General features: G+C 42.8%; 1 protein-coding gene across 7 annotated transcripts in view; it reads right to left on the minus strand.

Annotated features, from left to right (window-relative positions):
* Positions 1 to 687: 687 nt before the first annotated feature.
* The window catches only part of SLC37A3 (solute carrier family 37 member 3), a 48686-nt gene continuing 24996 nt past the window's right edge, over positions 688 to 24377 (minus strand). For all 7 annotated transcript variants that reach the window (XM_078059640.1, XM_036111304.2, XM_078059637.1 and 4 more), the window contains 10 exons: positions 23034 to 23179; positions 17293 to 17389; positions 15711 to 15795; positions 14807 to 14985; positions 12411 to 12552; positions 10499 to 10600; positions 9849 to 9896; positions 8474 to 8625; positions 3503 to 3568; positions 688 to 2091 (listed from right to left, as the gene is read on the minus strand). In XM_078059640.1, coding sequence (XP_077915766.1) covers positions 1999 to 2091; positions 3503 to 3568; positions 8474 to 8625; positions 9849 to 9896; positions 10499 to 10600; positions 12411 to 12552; positions 14807 to 14985; positions 15711 to 15795; positions 17293 to 17389; positions 23034 to 23179 — 1110 coding nt within the window. In that variant the 3' untranslated portion in view covers positions 688 to 1998. The remainder of the gene's footprint in view (positions 2092 to 3502; positions 3569 to 8473; positions 8626 to 9848; positions 9897 to 10498; positions 10601 to 12410; positions 12553 to 14806; positions 14986 to 15710; positions 15796 to 17292; positions 17390 to 23033; positions 23180 to 24377) is intronic.

Consider the following 24377-nt stretch of genomic DNA (forward strand, 5'->3'; position numbering starts at 1 on the left):
GATTTTCTTCAACCTAGTGAGCATCCCAGATGTAGCTGTCAGAGAAGCTGTCATCTCCAAATTAGCTTTCCCTATGGCCTTTTCTTCAAGGACAGGAAATTAATAAGAAAGTGAAGTTAGGAGTTCCTTAAAGCTGATTCTTATGTAGCCTGCCAGAACTAGAACAATAAGGGAAAAAATCCATCATGAAATATATCCTTTCACTCAGGGCTGAGCACTTATCTATTTATAATTTCATTTCAGATACTGCTTGGGGGCTACAGAGAGGTCAGGGGAACACTCACCCAGCTAAGTGTAAATAGGGTAAAAAATAAAAATAAACAGGATAAGAAAACAATGTTGGTGTCAGGACACAAAAATGCTACACCATACTGATTATGTGGGCAGAGAGGAAACTCTCAGCCAAACGTCAGAAGGAGGTTAAATAATAAAAAATAGCATTCATCTATAGACAATTCTTAAATTACAACCAGGCACTCATCCAAACTTAGCACAATCTCACACAAAGGGGGAAGGGAAGGTGTTCACAGAACATAACAGAGATGGGGCCATCAGGGAGAAGCTCTCCGTACAACCAGGCACACCATAGGGTCAGTAAATGGTCAACCCCAGGAAATTATGAGGCATCAACCACATTCTAGAACGAGGAAGTCAGAGTATATATTTAAATAACCAGATGGACAGGTATTTACTATAAAAGTCAGTTTATTTTCCCTTCCTGTATTTCATGTTTTCCCTTTTTTTTTTTGTCAGTAATGAGGAATTAACTGATTGGAAATCTCCTTGATTAAATAACATTAACAAGTTCATAAATTTACACACCACATTTTAGAGTATAAAGCAAGAAGCTGAAAAATATTCCCTAACCCAACACCAATTAGGCAGCCCTCAAAATTGCACATTTTCCCCCTTGTTCGTGTCCATAATTTAAAATACATATACAGAATGACCTAAAAATGTTGGGCTAATTTGTACAGAATTCACAGCCTTGAAGACACACAAGCTACAAACTTCTAAAGAGCAGATGCCTAGTCCCGAGGCCCGAGTAACCCACTGATGTGATTCAAGGTCACAGACTTGATGCGTACCAGGACAAAAGGTCTTTCCTCCGTCTCTAATTCTAGTCTTCTGCTGAGGTAACTCAAGGAACCCGGTTGTGAGAAAGATCAATTCTCTGAAAACAGGGCTAAGCAGATTAGCGTCCTAGTGGATCCTAACGTTCCCAGAGAGCAAATCTGGGGTTGAGTACTTCGGTTGTGAGCTTCCCCTTGGAATGTGCATGACAACTGATGATGTACCTTATGGTCCTTGAACGGAAGACTGAGTACTTCCAGGAGTCGAAGTTAATTGTGAATGAAGACAGAAGAGAACGAGCTGACAATAATTTGAAGGCATTTCTGCTTCTGGAGCTGATTAACTTTAAATCAGATACAGAGTGCCTGAGCCAGTCACCATGTAGTGTGATTTTTCCCACCACAGTTAACAAAGGGATTCTTTGTCCAAGGCAGGCTTATGCTTGATCCAGCTTGAGCACTCTACCAGGATTTGAGGCTTCAAAGATGAGCCGCTCTCGGCAAACTCATTATCAAAGCAAAATCCAATGATCCAATGAGCCAGTCATTGATGCAAACCATGTGCAACCGTCTCGTGGCCACTCAACTGTCCAGGCTGGAGAATTAGGGTCCAAGTCCAAGACAGTATTTCAGGTTAAAAGGATAAATCTCAACAGGCCAAATAAAGAGGCTGGCAGACTGATAGGCCATTCAGTACATTTATGAAGCAACAAAGAAAATCATCCACAATAACTCATGTAGTGCAGAAAAACAGCCCAGCCTTCACCACTGGTCAGCATCTCAAGTGGCTGACATTGTTGAAAGAGGTTTGACAATCTGAGGTTTTGTTGGAGCTCTTAAGACAACCCCCAATAGGGTGAATTAGAAAAAATAATAGTCCTGATGTGTCTTCCATTGTTCTTCTCTTCTTCTCTTCTGGCAACACTCACTCACTCAATACATGAGCTTGTCGTCTTTGCATAAGATAGCAGGTTTCCCTCACTATTAATGGCGAGATAAATAAAATTGTACAACTTGTCTGTGAAGAGAAAAAAGCATTAAATATGCACTGATAATTTAATTAACTCTGTTAGAGCATCATGTTTTGAACGTAGTAATGAATGTGGACAGCATTCATTTCGACTTCATACAAAGATGACTTGATCTTTTCTAATGAATTAGAAAATGATTTTGAAAATCGAGGTTAGTATTTTTTTTAAAAACTTAATGTCACATAGTCTCCAGAAAAAGAACTAAGGTACACAAAATTAAATAATTTGCCATAGTAGAGCAAAAAATTGGTACTGGAGCTCACTTTATTTATTTTTATTTATTTTTTATTTGTTTAAGTAATCTCTGCACCCAATGTGGGGCTCAAACTCATGACCCCAGGGCCAAGAGTCACGTGCTCTGACTGAGCCAGCCAGGCACCCCCGGAGCTCACTTTAAAAACAGTGCTTCTCACAATAGATCCAGTTTTCTTTCTAGTACAATTTCTTGTATGATCACACAGCAGGTTCATCAGGAGACATTTCCCTCTATTTAGCAGATGTCAGAATAGGAACACAGAGACATATGGCCCAGTCTTTAGAAGCTGGAAGGCAGTTAGGCAGAAGAAGCATCCTTTGTGATAGCAGAATACATAGCCTTAAGGCAGCTCCAGGGAATTCGGGCGCTGAACTCCTGGGCTCCTTGGACAAGGCTGGAGGACCATGGCTGGACTTGGGGTGCTTGAGGCTGTCTCCAATTAGGATGTACTAGATTTACGGATGGGATACAAAATGCATCCCCTCGTGGATGAAGCTGTCACCAGACTCTCTCAAGTAGACCTATCTTGAGTACCAATAATGTAGGAGGGGAGGTCACATACTTATTCAACAGAGAGCAACATTTTAAAAGTATAAGGCCTTGCTCTGAATTGGCTAGTTCCCAGAAAGTACACAATTCTAGCCAAGAATGTTGAAGGCATGACAAATATTTTCTCAAGAGACTCTCTTCATTTTAGAACCTACATACCACAGTGTTAATTATAGCAATGCTTCTTTTTGAGCCCAATGTTGCTTGGTGTATGCTGTAATTTCCTTCAGAATTCCGAAATTATATCTAGCAGAGAGAGAGTACCCCGGAAGAGTACACCGATTAATACTTTTAGCAAGTTTCTCACCACTTTTTCTAGAATTATAAATGACAATACTCATTAGGCTCAGGTCAAGGGCAAACTAAAAACCCGTTCCCACCTTGAAAAAAGAACGTATCTTTTCGACTCATGACATGTTACTTTTACCTTGAAAAAAAAAACGTATCTTTTAGACTCATGACATGTTACTTTTCACAAAAGGGTCATTAAGAGCAATCAGGAATTGTGCTGATTTAAAAAGTGATCTAAGTAAATGCTTTGAACTAAATTCGTAAGAAAAACCAGGAGTTAAAAAAGGCACACACTCACTTACCATGAGAATGAAAAAGTAGAACACCCACATCCATCCCAGATTGTCCTGGATCAAAGACACTAAATACTACAAGGGAGAAAAAGAAATTACAATATAATCCTTTATAAATTAATCAAACGAAGTAGCTGAAAGGTAGATTAAACACTGCTCTTCCAGAAAATGAGAAGGGAGTTAGGATTTGTAGAATGGTTTTCGGTTTGCAAAGCTTTCACGTGCATGTTCCTACTTAAGATATCTGGCCTTCCTCTTGTAAGCTGGCAGAGTCCAAGTACAAACACTGCAGAAGAGATGACATGACTATAAGGTTTATTTTTATTCACTTTGCTAATAAGAGAGGAAGATGAACATCCTCAAGCCACTTCTGTTTAATCGTTCTTTCTTCCAATGAAAGGTAGTATAATTGATGCTTTTTTTTTTTTTTTTTCACGATTTTATTTATTTGACAGAGAGAGACACAGCGAGACAGGGAACACAAGCAGGGGGAGTGGGAAAGGGAGAAGGAGGCTTCCCGCGGAGCAGGGAGCCCGATGCGGGGCTCGATCCCAGGACCCTGAGATCATGACCTGAGCCAAAGGGAGACGGTTAACACCTGGCGCCCCTAATTGATGCCTTTAAAAATAGTTTCTCTTTTAAGCATGTTGCCCACTTTTCAATGGTGTTATTTAGACTCAGAGGATTTCTATATGGCTTTAACATTCTACAACAAATTCTTTTACTTTATTTCAATCACCGAAAAGAATCTAATAGCATTTAACCCATTTTCTTTTTCTCTTATGATAAAATATATATAAAATTGGCCATTTTAACCATTTTTAAGTGTACAATTCAGAGGCATTACGTACATTCACAGTGTTATACCACTATCACCACTATCTATTCCCAAAATTTTTCATCACCCTAAACACCAAGGCTGCACCCATTAAGCAATAACTCCCCACCACCCCCTCCTCCCAGCCCCCTGGTAACCTCTGAGAATTTGCCCGTTCTAGAGATTTCATGTTCAGTGGAGTCACACAATATTTGTCCTTTTGGGCCTGGCTTACCTCACTCAGCGTACTGTCTTCAAGGCTGCGGCACATGTTGGAATAGCATCCCTTTCTATGGCTGGATAATATTCCACACTGTGGACATGCCACCTTTTGTCTGTCCTTCATCAGCTGCTCAACATTTGGTTTGTTTCAGCCTTTTGGTTATTATGAATAACGCTGCCGGGAACACTGGTATATATACGTATGAGTCCTGTTTTCAGTTCTTTAAGGTATATTCCTAGGAATGGAACTGCGGGGTCACATGGTAATTCCATGTTTAACTTTTTGAGGACCCACCAAAGCATTTTCCACAGCAGCTGCACCATTTTACATTCCCACCAGCAATGTCAGAGATCCAGTTCCCCCAGATCCTCATAACTGCTTGTTCTTTTCTGTTGTTATTTGTAAAGTGATAGCCATCCTAATAGGTGTGAAGTGGTATCTCACTGAGGTTTTGATTTGCATTTCCCTAATAACTAAGGATGTTGAGAATCTTTACAGGTGTTTATTGGCCATTTGTATATATTTGTCATGAAGATTTATCCCTACAATTTCTTCTAAGAGTTTTTATAGTTTTAGTTCTTAAAGTTAGGTTTTGATCCATTTTGCGTCAGTTTTTGTCTACGCTGTAAGGCCAGGGGTCCACCTTCATCCTGCGTGTGTGTATATCCAGCTTCCCCAGCACCATCCGGTGAAGAAACCATTCTTTCCCCATTGAATGGTCTTGGCACCTTTGTCAAAAATCAACTGACCAGGGCGCCTGGGTGGCTCAGTCGGTTAAGCATCTGCCTTCGGCTGAGGTCATGATCCCAGGGTCCTGGGATGGAGCCCTGTGTTGGGCTCTCTGCTCGGTGGGAAGCCTGCTTCTCCCTCTCCCTCTGCCTGCCACTCCCTCTGCTGTGCTCTCTCTCCCTCTGTCAAGTAAATAAATAAAATCTTTAAAAAAAAAAATCAACTGACCACAGATGTGAGAGTTTACCCATGTTCTTCCATCACACACTACCAGTGAAATTTATAAGCGGAAAAAAAGCAAAATGAGTGAGTGATGTAGCCTAGATTACATAATGGAAAGCAAAAAAGCAGAGGTCTAGTCACCCGTTAAAGGGCTCACAGCAGCGCTCCCAAGTCTTTCTGCCACTTTATCTTTCTTTTAAACAGTTTTATTGACATATAATTTACATAACATAAAGTTCACCCATTTAAAGTATACAACTCAATATTTACAGAATTGTGCAACTATTACCATAATGTAATTTTAGACCATTTCTATCACCCCCTACCAAAAGAAATGTTCTACCCATCAACAGTCACTCTGTAAACCCACTTGACCCCAGGCAACCACTAATCTAATTTCCTTCCCTATAGACTTGCCCATTTTGGATATCTCATATGAACGAAATCATTTAAGTACATGGTCTTTTGTAACTGGCTTCTTTCACTTAGCATACTATTTTTCAGGTGCATCCACATAACATCTATCCACTTTTAAGTGCCAGATACCCTCTTCAAAGGCCAAATACTACTGCATCATATGAATACAGACATTCTGTTTATCCATTCCTCAGTCGATGGACATCTGGGTTTTTTTCTACTTTTTAGCTGTTATAAGTAATCCAGCTATGAACATGTATGTGTTCAAGTGTTTATGTGGACATTTGTTCTCATTTTCCTTGGATAGATACCACAATTTAATCTTACTGAGCCCCTACTATGTGTCAAAAACATACTAAGCCATTGGGACCACAAAGATGAAGGAAACAGTTCCTGTTCTCAAGGAAACGCAGAGTCTGGCACAGACAAACCAGTAAATGTGATGCACCATGACAAGCACTCTGTTAGAGGTAAGCACCAACCGCTATGGAAACCAAGAGAGAAACAAACATTTTTCTTGTGAAGTCAAGGGAAGGTGGGGAAAAAAGCTGTTCGGGGTAAATCAGAAGAGCCGGGACAAGGCTCATCAAGTTTCTAATATTAAGTCATAGAGTTTGGCAGGCGAGAATTCTACCACTGAACCACCAATGCCTGGTAAGTCATAGAGTTTGGAATCTCATACCCCACGCAATGGGAAATTATTCCAAAATCAATATGGAAGAGGAATGAATAAAGCTAACAATGATTTACTCCAGATCCCATTTCCCCAACCACCAAAGTGAGCCTAATGCCGACCCAAGTTCATAGTTAGGGATCCAAATACTGGCAGGTGAGACGTTCCAAATACAAATAAACTCCTTGAGGGATGCCTGGGTGGCTCAGTCGGTTAAGTGTCTGCCTTCAGCGCAGGCCATGATCCCAGGGTCCTGGGATGGAGTCCTGCATCAGGCTCCCCATTCAGCAAAGAGTCTGCTTCTCCCTCTGACCCTCCCCTTTCTCATGCTCTCTCTCTCTCTCTCAAATAAATAAAAATCTTAAACAACAACTAAACTCCTTGAAATGCTCATTATATAACCCACCCATTTGATTAATGAAAAAAACATCAGGGAGAAACGATAACTGAGAATACAGTGATATCAGAAAAGGATGTCCAATACAATCACCCCTTACCCTTTATATAAAGACCTCTGAACTAGAAGCCAATAGAATTTTTGGTTCCTACTCCAGCGCACAATCAAGTAAGCACATTTCTCCTTTTTCTCTTCAGTCTCATAATCAAGTACGCTAAGCTTGATATATCAACCCTATCAACCATTCGTTCTATAGCCACTCAACAGATATGAGCATGTCTACTGTGTGCCAGACACCGTCATATGTACTGGGGCTACCATGGGACACAATAACAAATAAATATATAACATATGGCTGGGTAGTGATAAGCATGAAGATGGCTTATTTTCCTCAATACTTGCTCTCTCAATTACCACCAGCAATCAGACATTGGTGATCTATCCCCACAGAGCAAGCAAAACAGCAATATTCAAGGCCGGTAATGACCTGAGTGTCGAAACTTAGAGACTTTTTTCTTCCATTCTCCTTCTCTGGCCCCTCTACACCTCTGATCTCACTGACTAACACCTCCCCTTGCCTACACGGCACTGCTGACTTCCTATGTCTTTGACCACTGGGCAACCCCTGAGGTTTTGCCTGTATTTTCTTTGCCCATTAAACATCTCATTATCTTCCAAAGTTTCATCTATTTTATCTATGCAGATGATTCTCTGATCTTCTTTTTGCAAAATTAGCCCTCAATGACCTGGAAAGGTATACCCTAGGAGAGGCATGAGTCGCTACTGTCCCAAGGAAGAGAAGGCTGAATTTAAGCCTTTGGGTAGTTCTGACTACTTACTGTAGGCCAATCTTAGCCTAGACAATCTCAAGTTTAGAGTGCCTAAGAATCACCAGGAAGGCTTGTTGAAACACAGATCTCCAGGTTCTAATTCAGCAAGCCTGCAGTAAGCTCAGTGTTCTGTACTTTAATAAATAACCCAGATGATTCTGACACAAGACATTTATGAACCTCCCTTTGAGACACAGTCATTGGAAGCAGAGAAAGTGACTGAGAACAGCTGCCGAATCCATGGCAATTTCTGGAAGAGATCCATGAGAAGAACTTGCGTGTCTGGTATGAGAGAGGAGGTAGGGTGTGCATGCCAGGTGGGGGATAATGAGAAGCACGTGTCTCGTGGCCCCTCGGAGTGCCAAGTTCAGGCTGGGAAGAAGAGAGTAGCAAACTGGGACTGAGGATCTGTCTTATGAGGTGTCAGCTTATTTCCAGACAGGAAGAATCTGGAAATAAAAGTGGGAAGAAGAAACTAAAAAATGTAGAGGGACCTTCCACATTAGGTCCCATTAGCTGACCTCAAAGAAGATTAGAAACCTAAGGCTCACAGAAAAGTATACTACACAGAACAAGAGTGCCACCTACTGTGGCCCAGAGGGCAGGTGTAAATTCTTCCACCAATGAGAGACTACTCACCACTCAATTTCAAGCCCTCTCTTGTTCCCTCACCTGGCCCACCGCAGCTCCAATGCTTCCAGTTCCATCAACAATTCCTGTGACGGTCGCCAAAGCCTCACTGCTCCCTTGGATCAACTCTTGGCGACCCAGGTCCGCAGAAATAGCAGAGCTAATCATGTTAGAAGGTCCGCCAATAAAAAATCCTGAAGTCATAAACAAAACAGGTTCTCATTAAAACATTATTCATCACACCGCTAGAAATCTACTGGACGAGACAACTCTTATCCCAACCTTTTAATCAATATGTTGGAGAGAAACAGCAGAAGGGGGAGGGAAAAAACAGTAAAGATGAAAACTCTTCCAGATCATGCCATCTTCAAACTAGTTAGCATCCACTTTTCTGAAAGCCCTACTTGAATTATACGATATTCTGGTATAGTTTATAAAAACCAAAGATACAGAAAATACAGTGAATATACAGCCTTTCTAATCCTGTAAAGACTGCATTCATCAATAACTAATTACACTTGTTTGTCAACTTCTACTATGGTAGAGTTGTATCAACTGAGTATTTGACTATCCAAATTCAACCACACATATTGAAAAAAAAGTGAGAAGAGAAAAAGCTCTGTCGTCTGACAGACGGTTCTACCAGCCACTGCTCCCCACGAGGCTGTCTGAGGACTGAGCAGGAATTGGCCCATGTGACTCTGTTCACGTGGCTGGAATGAGTTCCATGTCACATATCATGAGCAGCTCTCACTATCCTGAGTAGGATCTAAAGTTTAAAAATAATCTTTCTATACCATGGTCCCTAATTACACTCAACTGTTTCATCTGGTGCTCACGTGGAGAAATACTGACCAATTCCAACATAGTTGGAAAACCTTTTTTTTTTAAGATTTTATTTATTTATTTGACAGAGAGACACACAGCGAGAGGGAACACAAGCAGGGGGAGTGGGAGAGGGAGAAGCAGGCTTCCCGCTGAGCAGGGAGCCCGATGTGGGGCTCAATCCCAGGATCCCAGGACCCTGGGATCATGATCGGAGCCTAAGGCAGATGCCCAACGACCGAGCCATCCAGGCGCCCCAGGAAAACCTTTTTGAAAGCTGGTGAATTGGTTTCCAGTGTGGCGTCTTCCTAAACCACCTCCAGAAGTAATAAGGGAAGCTGGGGAAGCAATCAAACATTTTAGAAAAATCTCTGTCCAAGGGGACTGCTTCCGTAACAACAGGACTGAAGAGGTCACATAATAGCAGAGAAACAGAATCTGAATCTCAAGTAGGCAGCTTTCCTTTTACCATCGGAGCTCTTTATAATGAAGGTTTTAGTATTACTCAAACCGAGGGAGCAAACGGTTTCCCTTTCCTTTCTATTTACAGGGGAGCAGTAACAGTATAGTAAAATGGAGCCACAAGACATACCTGTAACCGCCATCAGAAGTGCATTAATGGACTTATCGTTCGGAGAACCTATGAGAAAAGATGCAGAAACAGCATGCTGACTTTAAAAGCAGATTACATCGGCCCCCACTGAACAGCACAGAAAGATCTGGATCTCAGTGACCTCACAGATCACTCCCAGAGACAACAAAGGGATACAACTCTTTCACCGCCTACTCCAACTTTTATTTGTAATGTCTGCCTCTTGCTGGTGCTCAAGCTAATGAGACTTCTAAAAGCTGAAGAAAAACTCTACTCCCATCTCAGCAGCATCTTAAGGGACATATACCAAACCTACTAATTACCATCTTTCCTCTTTTGAAACCCTTTCCCTTTTATTGTTTTATTGGCTCTAATGCTGGCCCTCTGGAGCCTACCCTCAAACAAAGCAGATACACTCCCAAGCATCTTTTAAACAAACCAACAAAGCAGGAGAGATGCCAGTTTCCTCCCCAACACAAATAAAACTACATGATGATACTTTTACCAGGCATTTACAGGACAATACAAAGGTCTCGTATCAGCCTTTGTAGCTGGTCTCAAGCATCTCTCCGGGGTTGATTACTGACTCATGGCAAATGCCTTAGTCCTGAGAGATCAGAAAAATAATTCAGTTGCAAGGGAATACTCACGGCTATATCCAACGAGGGACCCAACAGCCAGAAGCAGACTGAGAGCTAAAACTGGTGCTCTCTTCTGTAATATGTCAGAGATGAAACCTTGCAAAGTCCCACCTGCAAGTACCAAGAGGGCATCACAAGCAAAATCGTTTGATTTAGCTCAGTTTATCTGAAGCTTATTCCCCACATACTCTCTCCCTGCTAGCAGGATCCTGACACTGGTCTACCCAAAAAGATGGCTGACTCTCCCAAAAAAGCTTCCTCCACAGCTTCCTTTAAGGAAGATTACCTGACTGTTAATGGCCACAAAGGCTGATAGGAACAGGACACCATGAATCACACAGCAAAATAAGGAAAAAGGAAAAAATCATCAAAACCACCCACTGTCCCTTGCTGTTCTCACTTCTCAAACCAGGCTTTTCCTGATTTTTCTTTTTATTTATTTTATTTTATTTTATTTTATTTTATTTTATTTTAGAGACAGAGCCCATGCATGTGCAGGAGCAGAGGGATCTTTTTTTTTCTTTTTTTAGATTTTATTTATTTATTTGACAGAGAGAGAGAGAGCACAAGCAGGGAAGTGGGAGAGGGAGAAGGAGAAGCAGGCTCCCTGCTGAGCAGGGAGCCCAATGCGGGGGCTCGATCCCAGGACCCTGAGATCATGACCTGAGCCAAAGGCAGATGCTTAATCGACTGAGCCACCCAGGCGCCCCAGAGGGAGAGAATCTTAAGCAGGCTCCATGCTCAGCACAGGGCCCGACATGGAGCTCAATCTCACAACCCTGAGATCATGACCTGAGCCAAAATCAAGAGTCGGACACCTAACGGACTGAGCCACCCATGTACCCCTCTGCTTTTTATTTTAAAAGATGGTTCATTAAAGACCATGCCTCATGAGCTGTTAGTGGCAGCCAATAAATGTTCACTAAAATTAAATGTAGTGATTATGATTTGGGGATAATGAACAGGTCAGGATCTTTAGAAAGAGGTAATGTGAATCCTTTAAGCAACAAGGTCACATTTAGATACAGCCACATTTTGAGCAATAGGGGCTATGGGACATCTGGTACATCCTCACTGGACAGCAGCACCCAGAAGTATGGTCAGGTCTAACGGTGGCAGCCTCACCTTTGGCTCTGTATCTAAGAATAAGGGCAGACAAGTTCAAGTACAGTAACAGCGTATCACCGGAGGACTCACTGCTCTCAGGTGCTCAGGGCAGCTTAGCCTTACCACAATTCTAAACCCAAACATTACAGAAAGGATGTTATGATTTTGCCATAGCCATATAGGTAACACCCAATAAAGTGCACTCTGTAACAATGGTCTTATTTTAGAGTTTCTTAAGTACTTGTTTATGCTTCCAGCCGTAGCAAAAAGTCACTATTAAAATCTGCTGTGTGCGGTGGAACAGTTGCAAAATACTCACAGAAATGAATCCCCACTATTATTCCTACCTCTAGGATCTGACAAAATCCATACACTGAGCTAGTATTTTCCCCTCCTTGACTGTGCGTGGTGGGGAAGGTGGGAAGTAGATAAAACGAACACATTCACGTTCTAACTTGGATCTCTGGCATACAATTAGCTTTAGATCTAAGATATCACTGAAAGTGTGCGAAAGGGTTACATTTAAAGAGATCACAGAGGGAAACATCCCTGTGCTTCCCAACACAAAAGAACTGATCCATAAACAAAGAACCGAGAAAAAAAGAGCCCTATAAATCACAGGGCTGCCGTGGGCTGGCTCTTCCTTTCTATGGATTCTTTTTTTTTTAAGACTTTAGCTGTTTACTGGTAGGACGGTTTAGGAAAAATGGCTGTGGACTAAGTAATAAAACTTTAAACGATGTCAGATTTCATAACCCAGTAAAATATTACCAGTGACTAACTCTCTTCATAGAAAAAGATCATCTGGCATTACCTATAATTCCTCCAACATCGTACCAAATGGACAACTTGTCAGCTTCAGCCTCCTTCCATCCAAAGTTGTTACTCAGATAAAAGGGCAACCAGAAGAAGAAGGAGTAATTTACTAACTTCAAGCAGGCGTAGGCCAGTGAGTACTACAAGAAAAACATTCGACTTTCGATAAGGAACAAACAACAGCACAGACGGACCACAATTCTTAATGTAATTAAAAACCAAAACCACACACAGGGGTTTGGGAAGAATAGTACCTGATTTTAAAATTACACACTTCTATAAATTCCCATTTGCCTGACTTTACCTAGTCTCCCTCTTCTCTTTATCCCCATTAGCTTCCAGGAAGGCATGTGCAGCAGGCCTCTGGAATAAAAATACACATGACTATTTCTTAATTGTCCCCAGTTTCTTCTCCTTTCAGTTCCCCGGCAGAAGCAAAGCAGTGTTTTGAACCTCAAAGGGAGAGCATACACTCATGTTTCTTTATTTAGACAAAGATAAAAGGTATTCATACCACTAACTATCATTAACCACAAGCAAAGAAATCCAGTAAACATCACAGCTTTTATTCCAAGCAGCCCCACCTTTTTGGTTCTTCTACTTCCTGCAAAGTTAACATTATGAACAGTGGAGAGCAATGTGACGAAACTATAGTTTCAAGGTCTAAGGAAAGCAGCGACATTAGAACTACTTTCACATTATGGTTTCCAAAAGCCTTATATTCCAACATCCAGTGGAAAAGCAAAAAGTATCTTTGCTGAGTCAGAAATCAAAGAATATGACCGTCCTGGGCCTTGTGGCTCTGCTTGGAGGACTAAAAGTGGCAGTGGAGCTAAGACTCCTATATTCAACACATTATTACCAGGGACTCCTGACATTTAGCATCAAAGGAAAAAGGGGGAGGAACAGAGAGGCTGACTTCAAAGGGTGTCTGGAGAGTATATTCTTTTCCCCGGAGCGGCCAGTTACTGCCTAGGTATCACTTGTTGTAAAACCGCTTCCCTGGCAGGGCAACGGCCGCCCCCTAGAGAGCCGAGTCCCAATCATGAGGGCGTTTTGTCCAGAGAGCCTGCTCCAGAGACAAAGGAATTAAGTTAACTCCGTTTTCTCTGCATCCCTGCCCGAGTCAGGGAACAATTGCTCGTGAAATACAAAGGAGTAGCAAGAGTTTCATATTTAGTCACAACAGATGTAAGGTCTGTCCCAGAAAGGAAGCTATTACCAGCAGAATATTTTAACAACTACTTAAAAATCACTAATCTTTAGCCTAAGACCAGGCCTCAAGGACCTTGCATTCCACTCGTATAATATATTGTCTTTTGGCTACAGAACTGCAGAAACGGACACTTACATTCTCACTCACACTTCACTGTCTGTCTGCAAATGTCGGACCTCTCAGCCTGGGGGCACAGGCAGAGGGGACTAGTAAGCATGCAGACTCTGAAGCTAGCTGAGGGGTGACATTTGTAAAGCACCATTAGACAATAAAATAAACAAAACCAGGTGCTTATTCACAATACAGTAACCCAGCGTTATAGACCCCGGGGTAGACTGGGTTACTACTCTCTGCTCCGTGGGAAGGGGGCACCGAGGACACAAGGATGGGCTGAGTGACTTACCCCAGGCCTTACAGAGAGTTAATGGTAAGCTGGAAATATAACCTAGGCCTCCTAACTTCCACTCTCGCGCGGGCACGCCCAAAACATCAAGACAGAAAAACTGCAGAAGGAGGGACTTAGTTCAGATGTTAGTAAATTCTCCTGACCGCAAAGGTTTTGGAAACACTGGAATGCATTACCAAGAAATACTGTTGGGAGTACTGTGTTCTGCACCTTTTAATAAAAGGGCAAACAATTTTTTTTCTAGAATAAGAATACAGGCAAATAAGGCAGACTTAAATGAACCACTCAAAACCCCTCTTGGTCACATATAATTCTATACTACTTCAACAGGCCAAAAAGAACGTATTTAAAAACATTAATTTTGCCTTCTTACTTGAATGCAGGGTCAGGGTCAGCAAACTAGAGCTCACGGGCCAAACCTGCCCACACCCCTTTGTTCCATACCATCCAGGGTTTCATGTGTTCTACAGATGTGAGTAGCTGTGGTAGAGACTGGACGGCCCCCCCGCCAGCCCCAAGGCTGAACACATTTACTATCTGGCTCTTCACAGAAAAGGAACACCAACTCTGCATTAGAACGCAGATAAAATTTCAAGTTGTGGCCACCCCAGACACGAGCTGAGGGGCACTATACAATATTCCTCTGAACGTATATTCCTAAAATAAAGTATCAAAGAGAAGCTAAATACTTCAAGATGCTTTATCGCAGGTAGAGCTAATATCCAGGCTATAATATCTCACGAGTGTGGTAAGGAGATCTGAACATCCTTACCGGTATAACTCCAGGAAGACAACAGGCCTGATAAAAGCTTATTGCCTTGACCTGGGTAACAGCACTGCCCTCTTGGATGGAATAATTAGGCTCATATTCGTCTTCGTTTTCAGCACCATTAATCAACGGCCTGTGTGAGTCTTCTTCAAAATGTTCTCCTGCCTCGATACCTGGGAGACCTAGAACAGTAAGAGCCACGATTTATAGAGTGCCTTCTAGACGCCTGGCACTGTGCAAGGTGCTTTGTATGTATCATCACTCACGGGGTCGAGATTATTTTTATCTCCGCTTTACAGAAGCAACTAAGGTTCAAGGCCAAGGTCAACCAAAGTTGATTAAGGTCACACGGCCAATAAGCAACAAAGTCAGGACTCTGATTCTACTTTACTAACTAGATTCAAAGCAATGCTTTTTCAACAACATTATACTATCTCTATTACATTTAAGAAAACGTTAATAACATACAATTAAACTGACATGTCTCTTCAATAACACGCAAAAGATGGAATTGTACATCTATTTGCTTCTGTGGTTTTGCTTGTATGTAACCACAGATAAGTATCAAACTAAATTACTTTTATGAAGGGAGAGAAATCTGTCTGAAGAAGTGAAATGAGAAATAGATCATGCTAATTTCCAGTCAGTGTCTCAATTACAAAGCTCATTTGCAAATGCAGAGTCTTCTCTGAATCTAGAAAGGCGAGCCTCCCTCCCCTCAAACGTCTGCAGCTGCGCCCAGTCAGCCAACCGGTGTCTACGGGACACAAACAGCAAATACCACTCCTTCAACCCCCTGAAAGGAGCTCACAGTTCTCCTAGGGAACAAGAGACCGGCCGTGCTGGCCTCAGGTTTCTCTTCGCCCATAACAGTAAGACGTGCTGAACAGAAAGGACAGCTTCTCACCAATTTCTTCTGGTGACACCAGGAGTCCAAAGAAGATGACAATCCCACCGGCAAACTGCACAGCCGCTGTCACGAGAAAGGCATACTGGAGAAGAGAGGAGAGAGGTGCTGTTTGCACATCTGGGATATTGCTTAGAGCACATTCACTAGAAGCACATGTGGGGAAGGTGGGGGATCGGGTGGGAAGAAGAGGGCAATGGGGAAGGAAATGAGCACTGAGTGCTCAGGCTGTGCCAGGCACAGAGCTGTTTCACTTGTGTTTTCCACGCATTTTCCCCCGGAGGCTCAGAGAGGCCAGTTAAGGTCCCAGGGACAGTGAGTGGTACCACCACAATTGTGAAATCAGGACTGGCTCCAAAACCTCATTCTCTGTCCCACAGAGCCTCCCGCAAGAGACACTATCTGCCCTCGAAAATATTCTATCCAGTTGAGGGGATTAAACAATACACCAAACAATAGTACAAGGCATCAAGTAGGCGAATAAAGGAGAAGGCCCAGTCCTAATAAGAAACACAGATCGAAGGAAACAGCTAAAGATGCTGGCACAGCAACACGGTGTCCTCAGGAAGAGCTGAAAAGGCAACTGACGGTCTGTCCCAGCACGCCTGAAGCAAAGGGACAGGTGGGAATGAGAGAGAAAGCCTCCCGCATGGTCCAAGTGGGGGCTTCTGCTAAGGGACAGCCGGGAATAAAACCGCTAGGAAAAGGTGAGATCAAGATTAAAGAACCTCAAAAGCCAGGCTGCACAGCGGAATTTTATTTAATAGGGAATGGAGCCTGATGTGGACAGACGGTCTAAATTTCTGGAAAAGACAGTGACAAAATTAGTGTTTCCAGGAGTCAAATCTGGGAGCCACACTTGAACCAAAATTCCCACCTGAGCCAATTAGTATAATCCAGACGCAAAGCCAAAAAGCCTGGAATAAAGGTGACTGGGAATACAGGAAGGACTTCTCACTGAGCCAAACTTGACCAAAATTCTTCTGAGACCAAACACCTGGTGAACTATTTCAAAATTTATCTACTTTTTATTTTTTTTTAATATTTTATTTATTTATTTGACAAAGAGAGACACAGCAAGAGAGGGAACACAAGCAGGGGGAGTGGGAGAGGGAGAAGCAGGCTTCCCGCAGAGCAGGGAGCCCGACGCGGGGCTCGATCCCAGAACCCTGGGATCATGACCTGAGCCGAAGGCAGACGCCCAACGACTGAGCCACCCAGGTGCCCCTTGAAGCCATTTCTGTTTGAACAACACATTCAAATCCTTTACCTTTCTTTTTGTGTATTGTTGGTCTTCTTATCAATTTGCAGGTACTCTTTACATATTAGGGAGATTAGCTCTTGATCTGTGACATGAATTGCAAATACTTTTTTCCCAATTGATTATACTGTCTTTAGACTTGGTATTTTTTCCATGAATAATTTCTGTGTTTGAAAGTCTCAAAAGTTTGTCTACTTTTAATATAAGCCTTGCCCCACCCAAACACAGCTCTACACTGTGTTCTAGATGGCCACAGTATTATTTCCTAAAAAACAAAACATATTATATGTACTCAAGAAAAAGTTAGAAGGAAATACCTACCTCATACCCGTATTGCAGAACAGAAGAAGCTAGGCATGCTCCCAAAATATTGCCCACCGAAGCACAGGCGCTCCAGAGACCAAAAACAACTCCTCGTCTAAGACAGAGAACAGTGACAAACAGAAGACAATAGAATCAGAATGAATTCTGGTGCAGTTCAAATACAAAATGGCCAAAACAGTGAAAGTTCACATTCCAAAGAATCAACATTCTATCTTAAGATTTTTTTAAAGTATACCCAAATGACAAAACATCAGGTCACTTTAAGATAGTATTAAACGAGGGGCGCCTGGGTGGCTCAGTCGGTTCGTTAAGCGTCTGCCTTAGGCTCAGGTCATGATCCCAGGGTCCCAGGGAGTCTGCCTCTCCCTCTCCCGGTCCCTGCTCCTGCTCTCTCTCACTCTCTCTCATGTGCACACTCTCTCTCTCTCTAATAAATAAATAAAATCTTCTATAAAAAAACCTAATATTATACTAAAGTTCAATTTCGGGCGCATCACAAGACACTGTTAAGAGAATTTTGAAAGTAAGCCACAGACTAGGAGGAAATATTCGCATATCGCTTATCTAGTAAAAGACTCACATCTAGAATATAAACAACTCTCAAAACTCAGTAATACAAAAACAATCCAATGGCGCTGGCTGGCTCAGTAGGTGGAGCATGCAACTCTTGATCTTGGGGTTGTAAGTTCAAGCCCCATGTTGGGTGTAGAGATTACTTTAAAAAAATTAAATCTCAGGGCGCCTGGGTGGCTCAGTCGTTAAGCGTCTGCCTTCGGCTCAGGTCATGATCCCAGGGTCCTGGGATCCAGCCCCGCATCGGGCTCCCTGCTCAGTGGGAAGCCTGCTTCTCCCTCTCCCGCTCCCCCTGCTTGTGTTCCCTCTCTCGCTGTGTCTCTCTATATCAAATAAATTTTTAAAATCTTTAAAAATAAATAAATATAAAAAATTAAATCTTAAAAAAAATCCAATAAAATGTTAAAGAGTATGAATGTACAATCATCTCAAGATAAAAAGTTTTTGGAAAAAAAAAAGATAAAAAGTTTTTGAAAAAGAGGCTTCATGCACACAAAAACATGATGCAAATAAGCACATAAAATGGTGTTCAACATCATCAGACATTAGGGAAATGCAAATTAAATCCACAATGATGTACTACATACCTACTAGGATAGCTAAAAGAGAAAAGACCACACATATGTGTTGGCAAGAACACACAGCAACTAGAGCCCTTACACTCTGCTGATGGGAATGTAAAATGGTAAAAACCACTTTGGAAGAGTCCGCCGGTTTCTTTCTTTTTTTTTTTAAAGATCTTATTTATTTATGAGTCAGAGAGAGAGCACAAGCATGGGGAGTAACAGGCAGAGGGAGAAGCAGGCTCCCCGCTGAGCAGGGAGCCCGACATGGGACTCAATCCCGGGGCCGAAGGCAGATGCTTAACCGACTGAGCCACCCAGGCGTCCCGACCACGGTTTCTTAAAAAGATAAACACACACCTACCATATGACCCAGCCATTCCACTTTGACGTATTCATCCAAGGAAAATGAAAGCATATGTTCATACAAGGATTTGTACACAAACGTTCACAGGAGCTTTATTTGTAATAGCCAAAAACTGACAACAACCCAAATGTTCACCAACAGGCGAAAAGATAAATTGCGATACAATCGATTACTGCTCAGCTATAGAAAGGAATGAACTATCGATGCACACGACATGACTGGATCTCAGAATAATTACACTGAATGAAAGTAGACAAGAAACAGTATATCCTGTCTGATTCTATTTATATAAAGTTTGAGAAAATGCAAATTAACCTAAAGTGACAGAAAGCTGATCAACAGTTACCTGGAGATGGCAATGGGAGGGAGGAGAAGGTAACAGGAAGGGGGAGGAGAGGAACTACCAAAGGGCATGAGGAAACTTTGGGGGGTAATGCATATGCCCATTTTCTTAACTGTGATGGTGGTTTTAAAGATGTATGCAGGCTGAACTTCATCAAATGGTACATCTTAAATATATGCAGCTTATTACATACCTTAATAAAGCCATTAGAAAAAAGGGGGAGAAAAAGGTAAACAACTGAGTGGAAGGAAAACTAGCTATTACAACAGTCCCAGAGAAAAATGATTAGTTCTGAACATACGCAATGGCAGTAGGGTTGGTAAAAGAAAGATGAGTTAATTTGTTTTTTAAAGATTTTATTTTTAAATAATCTCTACACCCAACATGGGGCTCAAACTCACGACCTTGAAATCAAGAGTCACATGCTCTTCCGACTGAGCAAGCCAGGTGCCCCAAATTGATTTTTTTAACATCAAAATTTGTATTTTATTCTATTTGATACATATATTTTTAAATGTGTTTTTTTTATAAGGAATTTCTATACCCCACATGGGGCTCAAACTCACGACCCCGGGATGAAGAGTGATATGCTTTTCTAACAGAGCCAGCCTGGTGCCCCTCTATTAATATCATACTATGTTAGGTCTAGATTTTTTTAGCTTTTTTTTTTTTTTTAAGAATTTATGTATTTATTTGACAGAGAAAGAGACAGCGAGAGAGGGAACACAAGCAGGGGGAGTGGGAGGGGGAGAAGCAGGCTTCCCAAGGAGCAGGGAGCCCGATGCAGGGCTCGATCCCAGGACCCTGGGATCATGACCTGAGCCGAAGGCAGACGCTTAACGACTGAGCCACCCAGGCGCCCCTAGATTTTTTAGCTCCTTAAACATTTTTATAACCTCACTGAGACAGAAGGAGTCTTAGAAACGAACAGGAAGACAACACAGCAGAGTGAAAAATAGTTTGTTCAGAAGTCCTAGCTCTGCTGCTTCCAGCTGTGCAATCTCAAGCAGGTCACGGCCAGTGCTCTCAGCTAGAACACGCTATGCTCCTCACAGCACTGAGCTCAGTGCTATGTGCGAAAGGGCTTGGTACTGCACGAGTGTACATGTTAGTTTGACCAAGCCTAAATCTGCTTAAAAACTATGACCCTGGGGGCGCCTGGCTGGCTCAGTCAGCAGAGTGTGAGACTCTTGATCTCAGGGTTGTGAGTTTGAGCCCCACAATGGGTGTAGAGATTATGTATGAATAAAATCTTTTTTAAAAAATAAAAACTATGACCCTGATAAAGGGGCATGATTCATCCGAAGTTAACAGCTTTTTAAGGCAATGTCTTCAACAGATCACTTAATTCCCTGGGGCCCCAACTTTTTCTACCTGGAAAACAAATAATTTGAACTAGATAATCTCTATGTTCTCCCTAGTGTTCAAACGCCCTGCCCTGTTCCTCTAAAATATATAAAACCTTGGGGCGCCTGGGTGGCTCAGTTGGTTAAGCGACTGCCTTCGGCTCAGGTCATGATCCTGGAGTCCCTGGATCGAGTCCCGCATCGGGCTCCCTGCTCGGCAGGGAGCCTGCTTCTCCCTCTGACCCTCCCCCCCTCTCATGTGCTCTCTCTCTCTCATTCTCTCTGTCTCAAATAAATAAATAAAATCTTTAAAAAAAAATAAATAAATAAAATAAAATAAAATAAAATATATAAAACCTAGCAAGAGGGTCCTGGAGGAAAGAGTCAGAAGGTCAGGCTCTGAATAACACTGGCTAACCAAAGACATGATTTTAGAAGAAACTAGTTGAGGGCGCCTGGGTGGCTCAGTTGGTTGAGCAGCTGACTATTGATTTTGGCTCAGGTCGTGATCATGGGGTCCTGGGATCGAGCCCCACATTGGGCTCCATGCTCAGCAGGGAGTCTGCTTCTCCCTCTCCTTTTGCCTCTCCCCCGGCTCATGCTTTCTCTCTCATATAAATAAAATCTTTTAAAAAAATGTGAGGGGTGCCTGCATGGCTCATTCCGTTAAGCATCTGCCTTCAGCTCAGGTCATGATCCCAGGGTTCTGGGATCGAGCCCCGCATCGGGCTCCCTGCTCCGCGGGAAGCCTGCTTCTCCCTCTCCCACTCCCACTGCTTGTGTTCCTGCTTTCGCTGTCTCTGTCAAATAAATAAATAAAATCTTAAAAAAAAAAAAAAAGAACTCACTAGCACACTGAAGTATAGTCAGAGTATTCTCATTAAGTGGCACTCTTCTACCCACAGGAAAGTTCACAGGTGAACTTTCATGACGTTACAGATCCTTAGCCAGCAGGCATCATGACTCCCATCGTGAAACTAGGGAGGCTGGAAACCCAAGGGAAGCCAGGCAGAGCATGCACTGATCACTTGGTGGGTGGATAATGTCTGTTGCATACACTGGCCTATGGTAAAAGAGTAAACAAAAAAGACTGAGCCATAGATGAAATAAATGGGTATCTCACAATATATAAATATTTATCCAGGAAAAATGAAAGAAATCCAAATTAATAATATTCCTGAAATCAGAATGTCACCAAAAAGGCAAACAACAAAGCCAAGTCTTTGGGTATCTCAACTTATTTTCCACGCTGTAAATGAAATATAGCTCTTCTTCCTGGTAGCCTGGAAGATACTATAGCAGATGCCCACCCTCATGCCGTGGCCTGCATCACACATAAACTCACATACCATCTGACAACTACTCGAAGGTTTAGGGGAAAAATGTCCAATTTGGGCTTTTAAGTCCCAAAGTCTGGCATTCTTCATCCGCATCTTTTTTTTTTTTTTTTAAAGATTTTGTTTATTTATTTGACAGAGAGAGACACAGCGAGAGAGGGAACACAAGCAGGGGGAGTGGGAGAGGGAGAAGCAGGCTTCCCGCCGAGCAGGGAGCCCGATGCAGGGCTCGATCCCAGGACCCTGGGATCATGACCTGAGCCGAAGGCAGACGCTTAACGACTGAGCCACCCAGGTGCTCCTTTCATCCGCATCTTATTAGAGTCTTCGTTATGTGATCTTAGGCAAGTCCCATAGGTAATTTTTGGCCTCAGTTTCTTCACCTTTAATGTAAGAAGGTAAAACTAGACCACTGAGTCTCAAAAAGGGGAGGGGAAGGCAAAACCACAGGAAGACACATGATGGGATGGCATGTGAGATTTATTTTATCATGTTATGTTACTTATGTTCTGTAAAGGGAAGATTTTTATTAAAAATTGAGATGTAATGCCTTAGCCACGCTCAAAATCTGACCATGGCCCAGTTAAGAATGTGCCTCACTGGGATGCCTGGGTGGCTCAGTCGGTAAAGTGGCTGCCTTTGGCTCAGGTCATGATCCTAAGGTCCTGGGATGGAGTCCCACATCGGGCTCCTTGCTCGGCAGGGAGCCTGCTTCTCCCTCTGCCAGCCATTCCCCCTGCTTGTGCTCTCTCTCTCTCTCTCTCTCTCTGATTTAAAAAAAACAAAAAAAGAATGTGTCTCACTGGGGCACCTGGGTGGCTCAGTTGGTTAAACACCCAACTCTTGATTTCAGCTCACGGTTGTAAGATGGAGACCCACGTCAGGCTCCATGCTGGGTGTGGAGCCTCCTTAAGATTCTCTCTTTCCCTCTGCCCCTCCCCCTGCTCACGTACACAAGCGCACTCTCTCTCGCTCAAAAAATAAAGAAAAAGAACGAGCCTCACTGGGCTAGGCCATCCCCCAAGTCCACACCATTTCCTGTAATGCACTCCAACACAAAAGCTTCTCTCTCTCAACTAGTCTAACTTTCTAAAACAGAGAAAAGATGTGGGTAGTGTCAAAAAGATCGACTAAATTGATGACAAGTCTGAGTAATCTCAAATTAAAACCATTTAAAAAGAGAAATTAAAGAGGAAGGGAGAGGCATACCCAGCTTTCCCAAACCAGTTGCCCATAACGGCAACCACGCAGGGCCAACCAGTGGACTGCAGCAGGCCATTTACAATCCACAGACAGCAGTAGAACCCCTTGTTGTAGAAACGCAGCCATTCTGTGACTGTGCCAAAGACGTACACCTGAGAGACGAAGGGAAGAAAAGGGGACATGTGACATCCACACAGACACCTTTTAGGGACACCGAACTGCCTACCACACCTACATTTGTGCGTGAAGAGACACATTCAAAGGTCTAGGTCCTAAGAGACCTGTGCCGACTCTTCAGATGCTCCTGTTCAGGGCAGCACCGAGTGAGTGAGACACCCACGAGACCGCCACCACTGACCAGAGACGTCAAACACATGCTCGTTCATGATTACCCTTGTCTGACTCGTAGCTTTTTTTTTTTTTTTTTTTTTTTTTAAAGATTTTATTTATTTATTTGACAGAGAGAGACATAGCGAGAGCAGGAACACAAGCAGGGGGAGTGGGAGAGGGAGAAGCAGGCTTCCCGCCGAGCAGGGAGCCCGATGTGGGACTCGATCCCAGGACCCTGGGATCATGACCTGAGCCGAAGGCAGACGCCCAACGACTGAGCCACCCAGGCGCCCTCTGACTCGTAGCTTAAGCTCTAAGAAGTTCAATCCTCGTTGTTCAACTTCATTAGACAACTCTTTCCATTTTCTCGTCCCCAGGCGCATGTGTGTGGAGGACTACTATAGGGACTGACTGAGGTCACATATGTGTGGTCAGGGCAGTGCCATGCACACTGTGGGGACCAGGACGCGCCAGCTACGGTCCTTACTGCAATCGTTAAGAGAACCAGTGTAACCTGTGATCTGCTCAGTAATTCAGGAGCATTCGCCAAGTCACTGCTCTTTTTTTGGCATTTTGCTAAAGTGGATGTTTTATCGGTAGTCAAAGTTTCTTTTGGAATATTATGCATGGGCTAAAAACTAGTATGTACAATACTGTAGGATTCCATTCTGGAAAAAGCACAACTATAAGGACAGAAAAATGGTCAGTGGTTGCCAGAGGCTGGGGGAGGGGTGGGGGGGAGAGTGGTGGTGACACAACTATACTCGTTTGTCAAAACTCAGAACTACACACCAAGAAGGGTGAGTTTATGCGCATACTTCAATTTTTCAAAAAATGTGAAAAAACAAAACAAAAATGTACACAGGTTTTAAAACAATATGTATATATGTGTGGGTCAGCGGGCCATGAATAAGTGAAGTACGTTAATCTCTCAAACAGCAGATACTGGAAAGCAATAATAAAATTGGGTCTAATCGAACTCCATGCTTTCACTCAACCAACAAAAATTCCTCACTAGGA

This window comes from Halichoerus grypus, chromosome 12 (genome assembly GCF_964656455.1).
Source record: "Halichoerus grypus chromosome 12, mHalGry1.hap1.1, whole genome shotgun sequence".
Classification (NCBI taxonomy): Eukaryota; Metazoa; Chordata; class Mammalia; order Carnivora; family Phocidae; genus Halichoerus; species Halichoerus grypus.